Raw genomic sequence first — 22,731 nt, forward strand, 5'->3', positions numbered from 1 at the left:
AGGCTATGGGAGGATAGGCAAAGCAATCTCCACTCACTAGTCACTCCCACTGGTGATGTGCCAGGGTATTCTGGTCATTTCTCATGATAATATCTATTTATGAATAGATATTTTCTACGATGAAATGATAAAATGAATAGATATTTCCAGGAAGGGTGGGTAAATAGTGTAAGATTGAATCTATTGCTTCGCAATACTATGCAAATACGTTATAGAGATATGATAAAAATATTGTATCAATATTGTTTATCTATGATTCATAAGGTCTTTTATGGGAGAAGCTGTAACTTTTAGAATTGTAAGATATCGGGAATTTACAATTGTGAGGTTGTATTTATTGAGATATCATTTTGGATTTATGTGGTAGATTTTAATTGCGCCATATTCATAGGGGTAGTTAAGCCATTATAGCTGGTGTACCACTATATCTGTTTGTCTTTTTAACACATATTTATGAGATGACACATATCGTTTTTGTAAAAAAAAAATTATTTATATGAAGTCCTCATAAATTTGAATCTACGTAGTTCACTAGATGGATGCTCATGTATATATATATATATATATATATATTAAAAAATAAATTTTAGTGAGAAACCACTTTACCATTGTTTAATCTTAACGTCAGTGCATAGGTAAATGCAAATATTATTTATTTATTTCAATAAACATAGATGAATCACTAAAATATATTTAAAAGAAAGAAAAAGCCATGGAAGATGTGAATATGCAAGACTTGGCACATTTGGGTTCATTGATTTAGGTTGATCTTGAGAGCACTGACAGACTTAATAGAAGTATCTCATATCCTCAAACTTTTAGTGGCAACAAATTTTGGTGTTTAACATTCAATGGTTGTTTGGAAGTCAAATCCTTTATTTTAGTGTGATTGTTTGGAAGTCAAATCTTTTTATAGGTTTTTTTTAACTATAGTGGCACTCTTTATTCAACAACTCAGACTATTTTAAAAAGCGCATATTCTGGGAATCAATTTGTATAACTAGCTGACACGGAACAATCGCATCCTCACTTCAGAAATCCTGGCCACCAGAAAATACAACAAATTTTTGACAAAAACTTATATTCTTTATCATAGAATTATTAAATTAGTTAACTATTTGTTACTTCTCTACTCTTGTGTTATTAGCATTTGGGGTTTCTTTAACATAATATTTAGCTTTCCTGCATCACATTCTTTGCATGAGTTACAGAGTGTTTGGAGGTCCAAACTCCCTCACCCCCTCAGAAAGGTGGGGATCTCCTTACTAAGACTACTATCTAGAATATTTGATTTAAAAAAAGAACATGCATGTTACATAATGATATTTACTCTATGTACTCTTCTATTGTTGTGAACATCATTCATATGTGTTTATCATGGAATTCTACAATCTATGATGCAAAAAAACCATATTAGAGGACTCAGTTGTGTTAGCTAAGCATAATTTGGAGTTCCTAGGACACCGTACAGACTCGGGTGATTAAGAGGAGAGAACAGCTTCGCAGGGAGTACCTTTGGGATGCGTCTACCCCTGGATGTGTCAAAGTTTTGTATCTTTTTGTTTGAATCTTAATCTTTTTGTTTTTCGTCCGTGTTGTTTTTATTTTTGTTTCTTTAACTGTGCCAATCTCCACTTTTAGTGGATTGTTTTTCTCTTATATGACAATTGTCTACTGTCCGTCCTTCATTGGTGTTGTGCTCTCTTTCTACTCTAATGAATTAGGGTGGTTTAACCATTTTTTATTTTTAAAGTCGAATATACACATTACGTAACACTACAACGAAGAAAGGGGTGGGAAGTATGGTATAATTTTTAAGAAATGACTATCCCAGGAATCATCCATATCTATGCCTTCTTTGTCAATCTGCTCTGGGTTCTTCAATCAAATCCAAAACTGGAGGAAAGCGCCCACCAGCACTTGGAGAGGTGCACAGGATTTTAAATTGAGCCAAGTTTTGTCGATCAAGATTTCAAACCATTATATTATTGTTTGAGTTGAACATGTCAACATACAAGATTTGACACACTAATATTATATAAGAGCGTAGATGAATATGATTGCATTACACAGAGAACACTACTACTCTTCTATTACACAAACAAGAAGAAGAAGAATATCCAGAAGTGTAATAGCATCTGGAATAAGTACAAAATATGGTTTATAATTATCTGGAAAAGATAAAAAAAAAAAAAGAGATCACACTATCTTTTCTGGAAGTTGAGCTGCCTAATTCCTAATGCAAAGACGAAGGCAAAGAGCAAATTGAATCCAATCTCTGCAGCAGCAACTCCTCCTAAAAAAGAACGCTTGTAACCAAAATAATCCCTTACGAACTGCTTCACTGTCTTCCCAGTGTCGTCCATAGGTGTGTCAATGTCCCCAAATTGAGAGGATATTAAGCCATACAATGTCCATGCAATTGGGCATGCCCAGAAGTACCATTTCCACCATTTCGGTATTCTCTGCAGTTAAATATATATATATATATATATATATATAATATCAGTATAAGATCTTGAATTCTATTAATGCAATTATTATAGATAACAGCGTTCTAATAGTTTCACATTGGTTACATAAATTCGGGCATGAGCAATTATCATAGACAGTGTAACGTCAATGAAGCATATGGAAGTACTAATACAAATGATAAAAGATTTGAAGAATTTTACCGGGAGAGGGATCACAAAGCCTGCAAAGAGATTCCAGATGGCATAGAAAGCAGCGGAAACAATCGCAGCAATGTCCGAGTTTGGTGTCAATGCGACAGCCATCATTCCATAGTAAGTGAAGTAAAGGAAGGTGCAGAACATTATGTAGAGATACCACATGAACTTTGAGAAAGTCCAATGAAAGTTTATCATACTGTAAGTTAGAACCCCATAAATCAATGTCTGGGCCAATGTGTAGGGGATTTCAATTGCAACCTGTAAATCAATTCATCAATCAATTTTAAATTCAGGCTTTGAATTTTTTTCTGCTTTAATATATATATTTGTGTCGGTTTAATTACCTGCGCAAATGCATAAGGAAGAGGGGAGTACATCCCAGCAGCTTTCTCTCTGTAAAATACAGTTCTTTCAACATCCACAGCAGGTTGTACAGTCTGAGAATTTTGAACTCCAATGAACAAAACTGCAGAATATAGAGCTCCCATGGCATTGAAGAGATCCTGTCTTGTTTTTCTGCAAGAGGTTTTTAGATTAATAAAATCAGGTAATTAAAAGAGCTTTTTATACATGTTTTTGAACAAATAAGGGATAAACATACGTTTTCGACCCAAGTCTCCAGAAGATGGTGCCAAACATGAGTGCAGTAATAGTTGTGAAGAACATTCTGACGGCAGTGTAAGATGGATTTCTCCAGTATGATTTGTATTGTTTCCAAAAGCAAGCAATGCATTGAACCATAAAATTTTGCGAGTATTTAGTGGGGAAGTAGAGATCTTCAGTGCCTGGAGGAGGTGTACTCAGCTCACTGATCAAAGCTTTGTTTCTCCTTCAGTATCAAAAAATCGAATCAAGTTCCAGAATCCATGAAGATTTGAGTAAAGTTTTGTTGAGACAACAAACAATTAAACTCACCGGTAAAGGTCCGAGTTCTTGTATATTTCAGCAAAGTTTACCCCCAAGAAATCTTCTTGGCCTAATGAAGTCACTTCCAACATCCATGTGGCTGGATTGTACCCATCCTTAATCTTACTGACTCCATTTACACTCTGCAGAAGAACAAAAAACCAAATCCATTAGCACTTATAATCAATAACTCTCAGAACAGACAACCGATAGCAATTGTTACCTCAAAGTACTTGATAAGCTCACAAGAATTGTGCCCCAATGGACCAACATAAATCTCTTCTCCTCCTCTTTTCATCAGGAATAACTGCATGAAAAATCTCACTAAATCAAAAGAGAAAACACAAAAGAAAAACTAAAAACTCTTTTCCACAATGTATATTAATCTGATTAATTACCTCATCGAAAGCTTCAAAGATATCAATGCTAGGCTGATGAATGGTACAAACAACCGTTCTTCCAGTATCCACAGTGTTCCTCACTGTCCTCATAACAATTGCGGCAGCTCTTGCATCCAATCCAGATGTAGGCTCATCCATGAATATAATAGATGGATTAGCAACAAGCTCAACAGCAATTGTCAGCCTCTTTCTCTGCTCTGTTGATAACCCACTTACTCCTGGCAATCCTACCAATGCATTCCTCAATGGTGTCAACTCTACCAATTCCATCACCTCATCAACAAACATCTGCAGTAAATCACCATTTCTTCAATTTACATTCCACAATTCATGCATATAAAGTTGATATTCAATCATTGATACATACCATCCTTGTTTTCTTATCGACATCAGAAGGTAAACGGAGCCAGGCAGAGTAGACGAGCGATTCATAGACAGTGACAAAAGGAGAGTGTATGTCATTTTGCTCACAGTATCCAGAAATTCTAGCAAATGTTTCTTGCACCTTAGGATAACCAGATATGGTGACACTGCCATCTATATATCCTCCGGTTTTCCTTCCAGCCAAGACATCCATTAGAGTGGTCTTACCAGCACCACTGACACCCATCAATGCAGTGAGCACTCCTGGCCTGAATGATCCACTGACACCTTTAAGCAGCAAAAGCCGATCTTCTGTGACACCTTGAGATTTCATTTCCTGCAAGTCCAGTAACCAATTTTAGAATGCAAACCTTGATCTTTCATATCATTTACAAGGTAGCATATGTTTTTTAGTTCGCATCTAACAATGTCCGTTGTAAGTATTGCATCTAGTTTACCTGTGGCATGTCCACGGCGTACTTGACATCATCGAAGGTAAGCGAAAGAGGAGCAAATGGAAGCACCATTCCCCTGTTCCGATTAGCTTCAGCCTCTTGGTTTTCTGCATTTTTTTTTTCGTGAATCATATCAGTACATTTACATTGTCAGTAAAGACAGAAAGAAATCGAATCCTTCACCTCTGCTCGCTAATTCTGAGCCTTCTCCTTCCCCATCATCAGGCTTGTCATCTTCAGCCATTGCAGTGCCTTTTCCAAGTGCTGCATTTCGGTTTCAAATTTAGTTGAAATTGTTTCTGAACAAGAGATTATATGAGTGTGCATATGTGTGTGTGTGTGTGTGTATAAATATACTTACGGTCAAGGAAATCAAGAGCGAGAGTACATAGAGCATTGAAAACAAGAACATATCCAATTAATCCAGCAATTCCAATCCAAAACCATTTTGCTTGTGGGAATATACCACGATTCTCCAACACTTTCACTCCGAGATATTGCGAAACTCCATTTGTTGTGACATTCACCTGAAGGAGAGAACATGAATGAATTCTTCAATCGAAAATCATATGGCTCTGAGAGATAAATAATCATGAAGGAATGAGTTCCTACCTTTTTCCAACTATGGCCGAGAAATTCATTCACTGCTACTGAATTCTGAGCATACATCAAGGGTGATGCCCAGTAACCCCAAATCCACCATTTCTTAATATCATCTACAGAATGCAAAACAATTAATAAATAAATAAAATAAAGATGATGATAGACAGATAGAGCAATGGATGGGCTATAAATATATACTTCGTGCAAGAACAAAGCCACCAAGAACAATGAGCACCAACTGCCCAAAAGAACCGAATGTGTTGGCCACCACCCTTTCTCTGCCAACTGCAGCAAGAAACCTGAAAAGCCCAGAGGCCATCTGACTCACTAGTGAGTAAATCAGAAATTGTCTGAGCATCCTGCAAATAAAATGTAGAGGTACATTTGTCGTCAGCAACTAATTGGATAAATATTGATATGAGTATATATAAGTCTCAATCTCTTTTCACCTCTCTACATTTGGATCGAAGCCGATGACATAGTAAGTGACACCAACCCAGAGACCGCATTCGAGGAATGAAATAGGAATCTTAAGGATCCATGCAGGGAGAGAATATGCCCATGCAGGAAAGAAGAGGAGGTCTCTCTGTTTGTAGAACACGGGGAGCTTCGCAATGCTCATAGCAAGCTCAGCAAAGCCGTTGAACAAGTGAGTAAGTAGGCCGACGAAGAGTGCACCCATGTAAATCGACCCATCATCTGCTGTATCATGGTGCATCTTTGTTCGAAAGAAGACAGTCATTGAGATGAGCGCGAGCACAAAAAGCTGAAATGAAGAGCAACTCAGTAAAGTCCGGAGATGATTTTGTCTTTTCCAATTTTTTAACTTATTTCTCACCTGGAAGAGTTTGAAGATGTACACAAATGAGTTTCTTTTCATCAGCAGAAACTCTCTTTCAAAGCAGGCCTTGAGTAACTCTTTCTTGCTGATACCGTATCTTGATTTTGTCAAAGCGGCCGGGTGGTTCTTGCTCTTGTCAAAGGGGACACTAAGTTCATATTCCAAACGACGACCAACATGGAAGGAGTGGAAGGCATTGGCGAATTCTTTAACTGTAATGAATCGATAAGGCTCGTTACTCTTATTCCAGTATTGCCTCTGATCCTTCTTGGATGTCACCTATAAAGACAATGCAAATTATACACATTATTTATGTGTAACTTGTTTAATTTTTCAATGTGTGACTATCAAGAAAAGAGAGCTGAGACTATCAAGATTACTAGCAATGTTATTACCTCTTGGAGGAAGTCTGCAACACCTTTTCTCTCAGGACATTTAAACCCCATGTATTCGAAGAATTCGAGGACATGTTCACGAGGACCTTGATAAACAATCTGGCCTTCAGAAATAAGGAAAATGTCATCAAAGAGATCATAAGTCTCAGGAGCAGGCTGAAGTAGAGCTATCAATGCAGTGCCGCCGAGGATATGAATGGTTTGCCTTAGACAATTTACTATCTGGTATGTTGTCGAGCTGTCAAGACCAGTCGATATCTCATCCATAAACAGAGCCCTCGCAGGACCAACAAGCATCTCCCCTAGAAACACATATTCAAGAAAACAATCAAGATTTCTTTTTTTTCTTTTATCTCTTTTATTTTTTTTTCAGACGATGAGAACATTAAATGTGCTACCTGTTGTGACTCTCTTCTTTTGCCCCCCTGAAATTCCTCTCAACATTGCATCGCCTACCATAGTATCAGCACATATGTCTAATCCTAATATCTGCAACTCAAGAACACAAACGATCAAATCCCTGCACTCTTTTCAACTCAAAACAACACCCTAAGATGGAAATTCATGTATTTATAATTGTACACACACACACACCTTCAGAATGTAGTCAGTAACCACACTCTCTTGTCCTTCCAGTGAAGAAGCCTGATCAATTCAACAGAGATTGAGAATCTTACATATTTAAACCAACATTTGTTTTAATTCTTTGAAGAAATATTGTGATTACCTTCATGTAGACATCAATATCAGCATCTGGTTTAATACCTGCAGCCTTTTCTCTCCTTGCTAGCTCACTCAACATGTCTGCCAAGACATGACAACAATATACATTAAAAGACAAATATTTACCCCTAACCAATACAAAACTCACAAAATCTTTAGATTTAAAAGTAGAGGAAAAAAGATAAGTTCATCGGTAAGAAACAGAGTTATACCATAACGAGTTCCGACACCTTGGCATCTTGCAGAGAAGGCCAAGGTTTCTCTAACAGTCATCTCTCCAATATGCAAGTCATGCTGACTTATATAAGCAGAGGTTCTCTGTGGGACAAACTCATCCATCCCATGTCCATTATAAGTCACTCTTCCTGATGCTTTAAGACTCTGATCAAGCTTGCCAGCCAGAGCAAGCAGTAAGCTTGTTTTCCCTGACCCTGGAGGGCCTAAAAGCAATGCAATCCTTCCTGGTTTGACGATACCACTAATGTTATCAAGTATGGTTATCTTTTTCTTTCTAGTTGGAAGAACATGAAGAGAGTTCAAGATTGCCTTCAGAAAAAAAATCAAAATCAAAATCAAAACAAAACCAATTAGCACTTGTTAACTTTTTGTTTGCAGTATCTCATGAACAAAAATCTATGTACCTCGATCTTGTTAACAAAGAAATTTATGACTGTTGGAACAGCATTGCTGCCCACAAAAACTTCTGCCTTGATCTCAAGGTTCTCGAACCGCACTTCAATCGTTGGATTTTCAATACCAACACTGGAAAACAAAAACACAAACACTGTTTGATTGGGAAACAAAAAAAAAAAAGAAACAAATGGAAAAAATTGCTAACTACAAGTAAAGGCTGTAAAGCTTGATTATTACCGGTCAAGTCTGTTCTTGAGCTTCATCAAGAACTTCTCATTGTCTTCTTCAGCAACTCTAACAAGCCTCTCAATCAAAGTTTTTCTTTCCTGAAATCCAAGGTTAGCAATATCAATCTCGGCAGTCTCACCAGTGAGTCCGGTGAGCACACCTTTCCTCAACCGATCATAAGTTGGCAGTTTCTCAAGTGCAGCCCATTTCAGAGCTTCTTCATCATCTTCCTCCCTTGAAGACCGGGAAAATATCTCCGTGGCTGTGCGGCTTCCCCACGCAGAGCCACTCCGGCGCAAGCTTGAAACAAAATTGCTTGCAGTTCGCTCCATCAAAACTCTACTACTTTTTTTCCAATCTCTTCTTCTATATATCTCAATTATCTTTAGAACAACAAAAATAAAAAAAAGAACCTGAACTTGAAGAAAACTTATGCTTCAAGTTCAGTGGCACTTGGCCATGAAAGTTCTCTAAGGAAAAACACTGTTATATAAGGAAAGAGTTTGAACATTCTGGTAATGGTTTATTTGGACCAATATCATGACGAAGATATTGTTCTTTTTCTTCTTTAATTGTTGTTTGAACTTCAAACTTTTCTAGAAGTAATACCATGACCAACAACTGACCTTTCTTGCTTGCTTATTCCATTAAGATCATTCTTAATGTGGATGAGCATGTACATCTAGAAAACGTGAATTACTCTAAACTTTGCTTTAGATTTTTCTTTCTTGTTACCAAGTCTCGTTCTAAGTTGTTGTGGTTGGTGGCATAGACTAAATAGTAAATGGTCATACACCAAATAACGTACAAAAAAAAAATTACGTAAAAAGAAAATCATGAACACATAGGACTTAGTCTATTGACACTAAAATCCACGGAACCTTCATTGAGTTTATTTGAAGGGCTAACTTATTATGAATTCTGAAAAAAAAAAAAAAATTGAATTGAATATTAAAAGATGTGGAGATTTTCTGAAATGTTTATTTAGATCAGGTCTTCTTTGTAAAATTTTGTGAGCTTAGCTTTGCTTAGTTTTCCTAAAAATTCAAGCACGCGAATTTGACTTATCAATTGCTTTAAGTTTTTTTTTTATTATGTATATCCCATAAAAATCTTACATTACTTTCTTTTCTTTTTCTTGTTTGTTCCAGGTTTGTCAGTTCTGCTTCTTTTGTTTTAACATATATAAATATATATATTATTTATCCATATTATTAAAAAAAAAAAAAATCTTACATTATAATCAAGGTGGAAGTTTCAATAAGGAATAAAAAGTAGAATTGTCAAACCTTGATATTAATCGTAACTTATGTGTATTTTTTATCCAATCACTACTATTATAAGATCAAGACTTTTACAAAGGAATACATATATAATTATGAAATTTGCAAGGGTATAAATCGGAAAAAAGAAAAACCTATACCAATGGTCAACTTCAGGTTATAAGTTATAACGTCTAGGAATGCCATGGTTGCCACCAGTCACCTATCATCAAGTATTTTTTAAAAAAAAAAAAAAATGGCGTCCCAAATTTCTTCTGGACTAGTTGCTAGTCTTTGGTCAAGCTTTTTACTGTGCCTTGTCACCACTAGTGTTCCTGTATTGTCCTCAGTGCCAAAAAAATTTAATAGGGAGTTATGACATTTTTTTTCTCTTATTTTATAATTTCTCGTTCGCAATTGTTGACTAAATAAATAGATGATATTTTTCAATATTAGAAGTAATGACAATGTGACTTTAGTCATAGACTTCTACATACCAGTGATATCATCAAAGGTTTATCTTCTTACCTTTTTTAAAAAAATATATATATATTTGGTTTGAACAAAGGAACTTATTAGATGCCCAAGATGGTGGAAAGGAAAAGAATCTTCTTAGAACTTGGTTTGCTACATACCCCAAAGCCATGTTTGATTCACATAATCTTGGAAGAATTCTTAAAGATTTGTAGACAATATATATGTTATATTCTTGCATTTGGTGTTGAATTCTCATAAACTATCCTAATATGATTCTATTTGTAAAGCTATGATAAATGTCCAAGAGTCAATTAAGTTGTTTTTTTTCTCTTCTTCAGAGGAGTTGAGAGGAGGTTTTTTTTATCACGGCCAACAATCCATTCTCTTTTTTTCCTTCCTTACTCTCAGGTACTTCTCTTCCTTGAACTATGATTTGTATTATTTGTATGATTAGATTAATTTTTTTAATTAAAAGTTCAATCTTTTGATAAATTTTTAATTATTAAGGTTGCACTATGACTTTTTATTTATGTTTGTAAAAATTCTAGATGAGAACTGTTAATATAGTACATGACCAAAAAAAAAACCTTCATGAATTTCTATCATACAATGAATATTAATACATATAAATTAGGAAGATGTAGAATTAAACTGGATAACGGAATATATATATATATATATATATATATATATATATAATAAAGTTAGCTTATTATGATAATTTAATCTTTTCAATATATCCAAAATTTTAAAATTTTATTTTGGTTTAAAGTCTGTTTAATTAGAATATTTATTATTTGTATTATTATCTCAATATTTGTTTCAATTCAATTATATTACTCAATAATTTTAATTATAATCATATTATTCTAAGAGGACACACATCCCTAGTCATTTTATTTTTTATGTAAATCTAAATTTAACGACTAACGTTAATTCAGACACAACACCGAATAATTTTAAATAGTATCGAACAGTAAGTCTAAGAACATCCGTGAATAATGTTTACTTATTCAAATTGTCATAAATAAAAACTATAACTTAAGTTTTAATATCATTTAATTAAAATAAAATATTTTCATAGTTAATGAAATTTTATGATTTATTCTAATTAATATTTCACTAATTTTATTATTTAATTATATTATTTATTATTATAAACAAGTTCATATATACCTATAAAAACAAATAAAATGCATATATAACATCATACTCTTTAAAAAATTATTGTGATGTAGACAAATATAATAAAGAAATAACAGGATTTCTTCTAGAATGAGGGCAAATTGAAAATTTTACAATGTACATAATATATTCCTATGGATTTTTCAAATCTCAGTAGAAGCAGTTGCCTCCCACTGCCCTCAATGTGTATCCCTAGAGGCATTTAAATTGAGCACCATAAAATATTATAATTTAAAAATATAATAAGATCGATGATATTTTGATAATTTAATCTCTTGAAGTAGACATATTCCAAAATATATATAAATATATCTTATTGAATTAAACATAGTAATGTCATATTCTTACTAATTTTTTTATAAGTTTGAATAAGGTGGATAAACCACTAATTTATTAAAAAAAGAAGTACAGGGAAGTATAAAGTATAAAAGTAGCAGGGAGAGAAAAAAAACTAGAAAGATAAAAAACTGCAAACCTCACCAGAGATGAGGAGAACAGAGAGCAGCTAATTTTTATAAGTAAATCTAACATATTATTTCAAGATTTCTTTTAAAGTGATTCTTATGTTCTACTTTCATGGGAATGTTATTCTTAGATAGAGCTATATATTTTGTGAATAAAAAATTCCCACCCTTCCAAATACAATGAAAGGTCTCTAGGCCTCCTGTAAGAATAACTTTCGATCCTCATTTAAGGAAACCTAGGACCTTATTGCTTGGGCTACAGTTTGGAACATTTGATTAGAATGGAGCGAAAGTATATTTTCAATACGAAGCTGTTCTCAACCATGTCGATTATTTTTTAGAACTAATCACATGTTTCTTTTGTGGATAAATACAACTCCTAAGGCAAAGAAAGCCAAACTAAAAGAGTCCGTTATAACAATTAAACACAACTTTAAGTTTTTGGAACCTTGTGCAAGTGAAACAAGTGATCCCAATGAGATAACAACCACTTCGAGTGCCCACTAATTCTGTGAGGTGTCTATGTTACCTTAAGGTAATCTCCATCGCATTTTCACCTAGAGCAATATTTGTTGTTTTGTCTCATTGTCTTGTCTTTTCTTGTTGGTCCACCATTATTAATGGATCTCTTATCTATTCGGCTATTCCTTTTGGTCTGGTCTTCCCATGTTGCTCTTCCTCGTGTTATAATGTTTTTTTTTTTCGTAATTCTTGTTTTAATGAACGTGATTTATCTATTTTCTTTTAAAAAAATTAATGTTAATCATTATATTCACAAAACATATTAAAATACACCAATAAAAATAATTAATAACTTACCAAATTAATGTAAATATATAAATTACAATTGTTGTAAATTTAAAATAATAATAATAATAATTAGAAATTTATAATCATCATTAAGTATTTGATTTATATTATTACTGTACAATTCTAAATTAACTTATGACGGCATTAAATATTTAAAAGAAAATAATTCTCTGTACTTGGTTTTATTAAAGAATTCAATTCTTTGTCCCCACCAACACTAAATGTTATCTACAAAATTAAGTCCCCACCAACCGTAAATATATCTACAAAATAAAGTGGATTGAAATTTAAAGAAAAAGACATCATGTAGTAACTTGCTAATGCATTTATTCGGTCTCATATATACAAAATCATTCTACTTTTATTTGGACGGTTTGTATTGTAATTAAAGAACTACCAATTAAGGCAAATCCAAAAGGATAGAGATTTTAATAAATTTGGCATGCAAAGAATTAATGGATCAAATCTAAAATCTTAAACCCAGAACCATTTATGAATAAAGCATATGTTAATATAGTTTAATGGTGCAATTAATTTAATGTGAACCCCCCTAAAGAACCAGAAACAACACCTTAGATAAAGCCACAAATTCTTCCCCTTCATAGAAGTTATCTCTTTCCATTTATTTGAGATATAACAACTCCCCTATTGCATTCACTCTCGCAATCTCTCACATCCCAACTACTCCTCCATCCCCTTTTCTTAACCAAACACTTCATAGACTTTATGAAATTTAAATAATTTTATATATAAATTGTTTTAGGATGGATTACTACCCAATTATTATATAAGAATGCGCATAAGATCATCTCGGGACGTCCATAAATAATGAGTTGACAGCACTCCTCGCAAATCACTATTTACTAAAATGGATGATTTGAAACTATTGAAGTTGAATTCAATAGTGGATAAGTAGATAAGTTATTTACGGACGTTCATAAAGATCGGTCCCCATGTATATATATAGTTTTGGATTAATAAGTTGGGTTGGCCCAACCAAACCAACTAGAAAAGCAGGCTAAGGCCAGAGAAGCAGGAGGAGAGAACAATGCCAGCCATGTTGAAGAACCCTGTGGACCCGGATTCCGGAGCGGGGACCGGGACCCAAACCCAACAACCGGCAGCGTCTCGGCCCAACCAAGTTATAGCCCAAGATCCCTCGAGATTTGAAACCAGAACGATTCTCAGCCGCATGATCATTCCCATGCTTTCGTTTTCCTCCTCCATGCACCCCATCATCACTCCGAACGGCCTTCTGATCTTCTCCACCACCTCCTCCGGCGCCGCCGTCACCATCTCCCACGCCACTCCTCCGCCCGCTGCCGCCGTCACCGCCCACACCTCCACCGCGGTGACCACCCTCATTCCCACCCCCACCGCCGTCGATCTCACCACCACCATCTTCCCATCCCCACCGTACACTCTTAATGGGTCCTCCACTTGTCTTGGGATCAGCGCTGCACTCAACCTGGGCCGTAGAACAATTGGATAATCTTCATCCGATGGTCCAGCTCGCAGGATCACGCTTTCGTTGCCAAACTGGACCAGGTTCAGCCAGACACCGCCACGTACCGGTTGAAGGTTGGTGACGGCCTCGGATGACCGCCAAGTGCCGGTGACGGAGCCGTACTCATAGAGGAAAGGACGATCTCCGACGATCTCGGCAAAGAGGAAACGGAAATGGGAGCCATCGGAGATGAGCTTCAGGCCCGATCGGCGCCAGGAGGAGGTGCGACGGGGGCCGAGCGGTGGATGGGGAAGAGTCGAGATGGATCTGGACGAAAGATTCAGGGCAAGGAGCTCACGGCGAGAGTTAGAGGCGAAGAGGATGTGATCGCCGGAGGCGGCAAGAAGGTAGGGATCGGTGGAGGAGGGGAGGAGAGCGGAGGGGAGACGGAGCCAACGGGAGGAAGCAGGGTGGAAGACACGAAGGAGGGCGTCGCGAGGGAAGCGCTTGGTGAGGACAAAGAGGCAGGGGCCAGAGGAGGCGGGGGAGTAGAGACGGCGGAAATCGGAGGAGGCGAGGAGAGAGGAAAGGGTCCGGGAAACGGCGCGGAGGAGGAGAAGATCCGGGATGGAGAGGCGGAGAAGGATCTCGTGGATCAGCTCCGACGGGAGAAGGCACAGCCCCACGGCAGTGTTGCTCGTCGGCTCCGCCCGATCACCGTCCATCTGAAGCAGCGTTTCTCAGCTTTTGATGCCTTTTTATGGATTCCTTCAATTTACACTGTACTTGATCGGGGATTCCATATCCGCTGTGTAACTCCTAACAGCAAACAGACTAGTCTACTAACGTGGCTGTACCCTATTGGTCCTTAAAAAAGAAAATTATTAAATGCTTTATTAATTATAAGAAATGCACTGAGGGAATGAATATTCCACCGTCCGGCTTTGAATATATACTGACAAAAATAAAGAAGTTGGGTAAATAAATTAGAAGAAAAAGGTTTGGATATATAGAAAATGACAAGTAGCTAAGTAAATAAATTAGTTGGATTATATCAAGGGGATGGATAGATGACAAAGCGAGCACGCGTGGAGTTGATGGACGAGCATTAATAAAATTTTGGCCGATGATTTTGAGTGATTAGTGACTGGATGAGCATGCGATGTGCGGCAGGTTGGATGTTTTTAAAAATGCGTCTCATCCTAATGTCTATTTGTTTGATGAATTTTTTAATATGGTTTGATAAGCATTGACATTGATTTGATAAGCTATAGAACTAAATTTCAATGTCGTATGAACAAATTCTATTATATTTTCTTTGGAGCGCTTCAGAAGAGTTATATATACTCACATAGATGGAGCTTTGTTGAGTTTGTTCTGCATCACTTTCACAGTGGTTGGTGATTGAGAATGACGCCTGGTAAAATTTACTGCAACATTGGTGTCTTCAATCTGAAAACCATACAAGAAAGCAGAAGAAATATATTTAATAAAACAATCAAAGTATGATCGACAAATGAAATCATGCAAGTATGACCTCAAGAAAATGATCATCAAAATTGAAGTTGACTTTAAATGACACTAAAAACTCCTTATACATAAATTAAATGTGGTAGTATGAATTGCATTCAGCTCACACACTTTTCTGCTGGCCAAGTCCGCTTGTGATGACATGATAATCCGACAATTACTCCAAACAACCCAAGAGCACTGCCAAAGATTTCAATGACCGCGATATTAACAAAGAGGGAGGAATTCAGCGAATTGGAAAGAGCATAGCTGCTACCAATTAATCCCACAAACTAGATTCGCAAAACCAAAAATGATACCAGAAGCAAATATTGCATATCCAGCTCTGAGAGACTCAGCTGCATATATCTGAGATGGTGGCACACTTTCCAGCTTTGTTTGTAAAATGATAGCAATAATGACTCCATAAATGGCAACAGTTTCACAAAATATCACACTGCAAAACCAAAGTAAAAATAAGGAAGGAGATTCCTACAAGCTACTGCCTTAACTCAAAAATAAGTAACATGTCAATCTACATAAGCAGAAACAAGGTTTTATACATTGTCCATCCATGATAAGCTTGTTCATAAGCACAGCATAACACATAAAGGTAAAAGGCAGTGTGGTCTAGGCAAGTATTTTGTAAAAATCTTGAAGCGAAAGCATGTTAAGAGGTTAAACAACCATTGGCTTGAAAGGACAAGGCAGGTGCACCGCACCATCTTCCCACACCTTTGATTGATAGCTTAGATGATTATATCATCATTAACACAGCATGACAAAATAAACCATAACCACAAGGTCCACAGCCATCAAGCCAAACCTGAACACTTTGGAGTTAACCACATGAATCTTTATCACCAATCAGTTATACCTTTCTATACTAGTTTTTAATGTTTTACTTTTCAAATTTTTGGAGAACAAGTTCTAAACATCTCTAGCAATCAGTTTCATATATGTGTTTCCATTCATCCGAAGTTCCAAACTATACTGGAAGAGGTAACATTTAATCATATCCTCACCCTTTTCCTCAGTGTCACATTTTGTCATTATAGAGGTAGAGCAATCAAGTTCATACCACTTGGGTAAGATATAGAGCTAATCTGATCTTTCTGGCTTAACAACCAACAACAAGTCTCCAAAATACAAAGTTGTTTGACCATTTTGTTCAATAACACTTCCAAATCTCAGGCATTAATGCCTAACCCTCAACTTTAGTGTCCAAATGACTCATCTTCTCGAATGGCATAAATACTAGTTCAATTCTTATATAAAACCACTAAGCGACAAACATCTAGTGATCAAAATTTACCAAAATTCCAACTTTCTCTTAAAAACCTAAAAAAATAATAATATTTATTTTTAAAAAAAAAACACAAATGTCCATATATCAACAGCGTGTAAGGCATCCAAGAAATTATAAGAATTAAGCTTCAGAGAAGCAGCAGATTTGCACACCTGATGAAATTCTTGGAGGTGATTCCACGGGCTTTGATTGAGGCTCCAATCAAGCTACTACCGGTTACATAAATCAAAAATCAAATTGAAAAAAAAAAAGGAAATTTTCAGCGAACAAACACAAGAAAAACAAAAACAAAACAAATTGGTAAGAGGATGAATGCCGGGATGAGAATACCAAGCAGCGCCGAGAATAGAGACAGCAATGGAGACGGTGATCCCGATTGAAGAGAATGTGTAGGGAGAGATCCGCATCAATGCCTGCGAGCGCGAGCTCGATCCCGGATTTTCCATGTCCTTTGGTTCCCTCCAATCGATGCTCGGCGACATCAGGGCTTTTATGAATGCAATTGAATATAGACCGGTAGATTCTGATCGGACGGTCCACGGATTGACAAGGAAATGATGAGAGCAAGAACCTGCCGTTTGTGAAGGCCATGGCCCAAGACCCACAGCCTAATGTTCAAGGCCCACTGATTGTTATCTTTTGTGGCTTGTGAATAATTTTTTTTGTCTTCAAATTACTTTTCATGTTATCTTCTTTAAAATATATTGCGTGTGATTTAAATTGTCAGAGAGTACATTAATGCACCTAACTAGAAGTTAGTTTGCAACACCAAAGATGGTTTTCTTAAGTGGTACTACAATCTTGTCTTTCAAAATCAAGAATATATATAAAGATGAAGCACAATTACAAATTTAACAAATATCTGTCTTTATTATGTGTGAATTTTGGTGTTTGATCTTAAATTTTCTCTGAAACGAACACCTTACATGAGTGATTCTATGAAGCTGAGCAAATGAATTATTTTTTTTAAATATTTTATGTTGTTCAAATTATTATGGATTTGTTGTATTACATTGTTATGCACTTTTTTTTAATATTTACTTTTTTATTTTCATAAATTGGTAGTTCATCTCCATCAAATTATATTAAAAAAATCCAAAAGTTATAATGCAAACAATAACTTTTTTTTTTTAAAACCAACAAAATAAAAGTATTCAATTGAAGCAAAAGCCTCTTCTTGCCTTCGTTGGAGTGTAGGCAATAGAGTTTTTGAAAAAAAGTGGATAAACCACTGTTTATTGAAAAATAAGAAGAGCACACCAGGAAAACAAACAGAGCTAAGAGTTCTCACAAGAAGTGTAGAGCTCAGGAAAAGAAAATACAAGAGAGATAAAAAGTAAACAAGGTAAGGCACTGGGAAAAGCGAAGAAATCCGATCGAGTCACAGGACAATCCGAAAGTGCTGGAGTGGAGTAGATTACTCCTGATTCAGATGAGGGCTAGTGTTGCCGATGTAGTCTTCAGTCCGAGCGCTCAGGAAGTCGAGGGAGCGCTTAATCTTCAGAGAAGCTTCGTTGAGATTTTGCTGATTGGGAAGAGGAGCTGTAGAAATCCAAGTAACCAAAGATATTAGAAATTTTTGAATAAATTATGAGTAAAAAGGTAAAAGCGAGTGCATAGGAAAATGCGCTTATTTCTTTCAAGCCAAATATTCCAGATAATGGCTCTAGAAAGTAAATCCCACAGCAGTCTAATGTTTGAGTGTAATGAAGGTATCCAGTTGGTCCAGATGATTGATACAGCAGAAGGTAAATCTGGTAGCTCAAGGGCGTTAGAGAAGAAGGACCAAATACGGTTAGAATAAATACAGTCCAAGAATAAATGTTCCACTGTTTCTGAATCATTATGACAAAGAAAACAAGTGTCAGTGGCATTAGGATTGCACCCCTTTCTAAAGAGGTTATTGAGAGTATGAATTTTGTTGTCCCAAACAAGCCAGCAAAAAAGTGTAATTTTGCTTGGACAATGAATTTTCCAAAATTTAGGGTATAGCTGACATCGTAATCCTCCGTCAATTAGAAATTTGTAGAAGGATTTAACTGAGAAAATGCCGTTCTTTTCAAGTGTCCAGGTAGAGGAGTCTTGCTGATCTTGATTACAATCTGGAATTAAGCTTAAGAAATTGGCTAAATCAACTCGTGAAGCAGTATGAAAAAGATTCTCAGCAGAATTGCGAAGGCATGAGAAGAGTCTTAAGGAAATCCACTGTTGAGAACAATCGTTGAAAAGGGTTGGCCAAAGATCCTTAAGAGCATGATTCCCTAACCATCTGTCAAACCAAAGAAGTGTATCATTGCCAATGTTGTCAGACCTGGACCGGCCCGGCCGGTTCAACCGGAAAAACCGGGAACCGGCCATGTGACCGGCCCGGGTATACCCCATTGACCCGGGTATTAAAAAACCCGGTGTTAACCCGGTAACCCGGGCGGTTCAACCGGGAACCGGTTGACCCGGCCGGGTCAATCGGGTCACAATGTTTAATTTTTTTTTACAATATTTAATAATTTATTATTATTTTCTCATTAAAAACCACAAAATCGTATATATTTATTAATATTAATTTATAATTTATAATCAATAAATAGAATTACATTATATATATGTATATACCAACAAAAATTAACATTTAAAAATAAAACATATTAATGTATTATGTAAATACTTTCTAAAAATTTAATTTATTAAGAAAATAAAACAATAAATGAGTGTAATTTTTATTATAAAAAAATATAAAAATTAAAGTATTCTAATTAAATAAAAAAATATAAGAAAAATTTAAAAACAAAAATAAAAAAACTCAATTGAGATATAAGAATTAGTGAATTAAATTTCTTATTTATTTTAACAAAAATCAACTAATAAACAAATAAATAAATAAATAACACCGAGAGAAGTTCGATAATTATATATTAATATATTAAATTTGTAAATATTTAAAAAAATGTAAAAAAATAAATGACAAAAATTAGAAAAACTCTCATCGTATATAAGGTCATTTATCAATTTAAATATCAAATTTGAGTAGGTTTTTTTATAATATAATTATGGATTTAATATTATATTTGCTTATTATTAATTATTATAATATTTTTTTTATATTTAATTATTGACCCCGGTTCAACCCCGGTTCGACCCGGTTGAACCCATTGACCCCTGACCCCTGGGCTTAGCCGGGTCATTGCCCGGGTCGGGTCTGACAACCTTGATCATTGCCATCTTTAATAGTTTTGGTAATACATGATCTAAAAAATGGAAGGGAGGTAATGACACCGGCCCAAAAAAAGGATTTGTTCCTTGGAGGAGTATGAAACAAAGTTCCAGGTAGGTTAAAGGTGTAATTGGATCTGATGATTTTGGCCCAGCACAAGTTAGAATTAGTAGTGAGTTTCCACCACCATTTCCCAAGAAAGGCAATATTGAATTCATGAATGTTGAGGATTCCCCAACCGCCCATGGAACGAGGCCTACAAATTCGATTCCAAGCAACCAGTCTAGCTCCTTTAGAATTCAAGTCAGAACCTTTCCAAAGGAAGTCCCTACGAGTCTTGTCAATTTCTTTAATAACCCAAATAGGGAGTTTAAAGACTGTCATCCAGTAAACAGGTATTGTGGATAGTACCGAGTTGATAAGTGTAAGTCGACCCCCTAGGGATAAGTAAGTGGTTTTCCATGAGGCAAGTCTCACATGAATGGTTTGAATGAGTTTATTCCAATCCTGACGCCTGGGTCGTCTACCAGAGAGAGGAACTCCTAAGTAGGTGATAGGGAGGCAGTCTCTGTTGCAGTTGAGAATTGCTGCAGAAGAAATATTTGGCTGGAAACCAAAGTTTGTTGAGTATAGGCAGCTTTTCGAGAAGTTAATAGATAAACCAGAGGCTCTTCTTATTGTCGCAATAGAGTTCTAATTGTAGCTTTTCCATATTTTTGGAGTGAATATATAATTATGGATTTAGACTCAAATATAAATAAAATTGACTTTTTTTTAAATTTGTTCACAAGGGAAATATGTGTGCATGTGTGTGTGTATATACAGTGTTTGGCATTAATTTTTTTTTTAAAAATGTGAAATTTTTAAGTGCTCTTCTTCATGGATAACAAAATTTAATAAAATATAAATGAAATGACCTCCCACCCACCAGAAGTGCATATGAGTGGTAACTGGTAAATTAAATTCAAACTTATATAAAGAGCTCACAAATTGTAAAAGACGTGACATGAAACGTGGAATGTGTCACAAAGTCACCAATATAAGAGGACATTATCCCAAATAATATAATGCACTCACATCATCTGATCTTATTGTTTTCCACTACACCCAAAAAATCATAACTACACAGGAAAATATTATTTTGTTGATTTTAATTGAATGTAGACTAGACTAGAAGGTGATGGATAATACACTAGCACCACCAAAGAATTATTAGTTTAATGATATTGATTTCATTCCAAAAAATATTGATTTTATTGTGAAAAATATTGATGTATAAAATTTAAATTCCTCTAAATACAATAATAATAACATGGGTCCCTAATTATAAGTGCAGTCTAACCCTCATGTTATTGGGTGAGGTCGTATGAACCGGAAGATTAATTCCCGGTATGTGCATACACTTTTAACTGTGCTTGTTATATTTGTCAAATAAATAAATAAATAAAATCATATACAAGCACCAAGCTTAAATAATAAAAACCAAATTAAAATAATTCTAGTTATTGTGAATTTATCTTCTTCTTGGAAACATTTATTAATAATATATTTTTTTTTTCTTGGTAGGTTGATCACATGAAACAGCAAGGTTATTCAAATTCATATGTTCTAGATGGATCATGTGCACTATAAGATTAATTATTAATAATAATAAGGTTTTGTTGATATAATTTTTTTTGAAAAGATAGGTATTATTAATTAATGTTTCATATTCAATAAGATAAGAGTCATATTCATTATGCCATCATGCCATCAAGTAATCCATGACCATTTGAATTTCTAGTAGGTCCATGAAAAGGCCAAACCTTTTGTTCTAGTCTTATTAAACATAATCATGCCTAAATCTATATTGATGGCAAATAAAAGCATGAGGGGACAAAAGGAGAGGTTGTGTTTTATTTGGGAAACTTTACAAAAATATATCAATATAAATAAATGAAAAGGTTTTTTAAATAAATATAGTCACCTTTAATTAAATGCTAGGATTTGTGGTTTCTTTTTTTTAATAACTTGTTGACGATTTTTTCAAATATATATATTAAACCATCGGTGCATTGATTAATTGAATGGTACTAAGTTTATTTCCTTTATGAGAAATCGAGGATTTGACTTCCTTCTAAAGTATGATTGAGTAATTTTAGTATATGTGTAACATCTAGCAATGGCTTGTCCATATATATATATATATATATATATATATATATAATGCTTATCAATAAAATCATCTTCTTGATGGGAATGGATAATTTATGAGATAGTCATTTGGTATCGTTTCTATTTTTTTGTTGTTATTTCGTTTTTGTTTTGTTTGTTTTGTTTTACTTTGTTTTTGTTTTATTTTCAATTTTGAAAACAAAAACATGTTTGGATACACTAATTATTGTGTATTTTAAAAAACAGTAAACAAAAACATGTTTGGTTAGCACAAAATTATTATAACATTTTTTTTAATCATTTTTTTCAAATACATATTTTTAAATTTTTTTTATAAAACTTTATTTTTCATTTCCTTCTAAAGTATGATTGAGTAATTTTTTTTATGAAGTACATAAATCACAATTTATTAAAATGATTTTTTTTTCTTTTTTTTTTTGTGTGTGTGATTGAGTAATTTTAGTATATGTGTAACATCTAGCAATGGCTTGTCCATATATATATATATATATATATATATGCTTATCAATGAAATCATCTTCTGCTTGATGAGAATGGATAATTTATGAGATAGTCATTTGGCATCGTTTCTATTTTTTTGTTTTTATTTCGTTTTTGTTTTGTTTTACTTTGTTTTTGTTTTATTTTTAATTTTGAAAACAAAAACATGTTTGGATACACTAATT

The 22,731-nt window shown here is 34.7% G+C and overlaps 3 protein-coding genes across 3 annotated transcripts; all 3 read right to left on the reverse strand.

Annotated features, from left to right (window-relative positions):
* Positions 1-1,965: 1,965 nt before the first annotated feature.
* LOC120260842 (ABC transporter G family member 39-like) lies at positions 1,966-8,745 on the reverse strand. Its single transcript, XM_039268418.1, has 22 exons — positions 8,230-8,745; positions 8,001-8,121; positions 7,572-7,905; positions 7,364-7,440; positions 7,231-7,281; positions 7,035-7,125; positions 6,637-6,938; positions 6,239-6,520; positions 5,850-6,166; positions 5,599-5,759; positions 5,410-5,513; positions 5,159-5,324; positions 4,981-5,061; positions 4,801-4,904; positions 4,347-4,679; positions 3,977-4,267; positions 3,802-3,885; positions 3,588-3,721; positions 3,274-3,501; positions 3,017-3,188; positions 2,676-2,930; positions 1,966-2,465 (listed from the first exon to the last, which is right to left on the reverse strand). Exons 1-22 carry the CDS (start codon positions 8,550-8,552, stop codon positions 2,205-2,207), a joined length of 4,272 nt encoding a protein of 1,423 aa, XP_039124352.1. The 5' UTR covers positions 8,553-8,745; the 3' UTR covers positions 1,966-2,204.
* Positions 8,746-13,136: 4,391 nt separating this feature from the next.
* LOC120260843 lies at positions 13,137-14,624 on the reverse strand. The gene has a single exon (XM_039268419.1). It carries the CDS (start codon positions 14,588-14,590, stop codon positions 13,424-13,426), a length of 1,167 nt encoding a protein of 388 aa, XP_039124353.1. The 5' UTR covers positions 14,591-14,624; the 3' UTR covers positions 13,137-13,423.
* Positions 14,625-15,225: 601 nt separating this feature from the next.
* Positions 15,226-17,130, reverse strand: LOC120260845 (V-type proton ATPase subunit c''2-like). The gene is made up of 5 exons (XM_039268420.1): positions 17,010-17,130; positions 16,836-16,909; positions 15,695-15,831; positions 15,507-15,575; positions 15,226-15,317 (listed from the first exon to the last, which is right to left on the reverse strand). Exons 1-4 carry the CDS (start codon positions 17,127-17,129, stop codon positions 15,553-15,555), a joined length of 354 nt encoding a protein of 117 aa, XP_039124354.1. The 5' UTR covers position 17,130; the 3' UTR covers positions 15,226-15,317; positions 15,507-15,552.
* Between the last annotated feature and the right edge of the window lie 5,601 nt (positions 17,131-22,731).

Source organism: Dioscorea cayenensis, chromosome 5 (genome assembly GCF_009730915.1).
Source record: "Dioscorea cayenensis subsp. rotundata cultivar TDr96_F1 chromosome 5, TDr96_F1_v2_PseudoChromosome.rev07_lg8_w22 25.fasta, whole genome shotgun sequence".
NCBI lineage: Eukaryota > Viridiplantae > Streptophyta > Magnoliopsida > Dioscoreales > Dioscoreaceae > Dioscorea > Dioscorea cayenensis.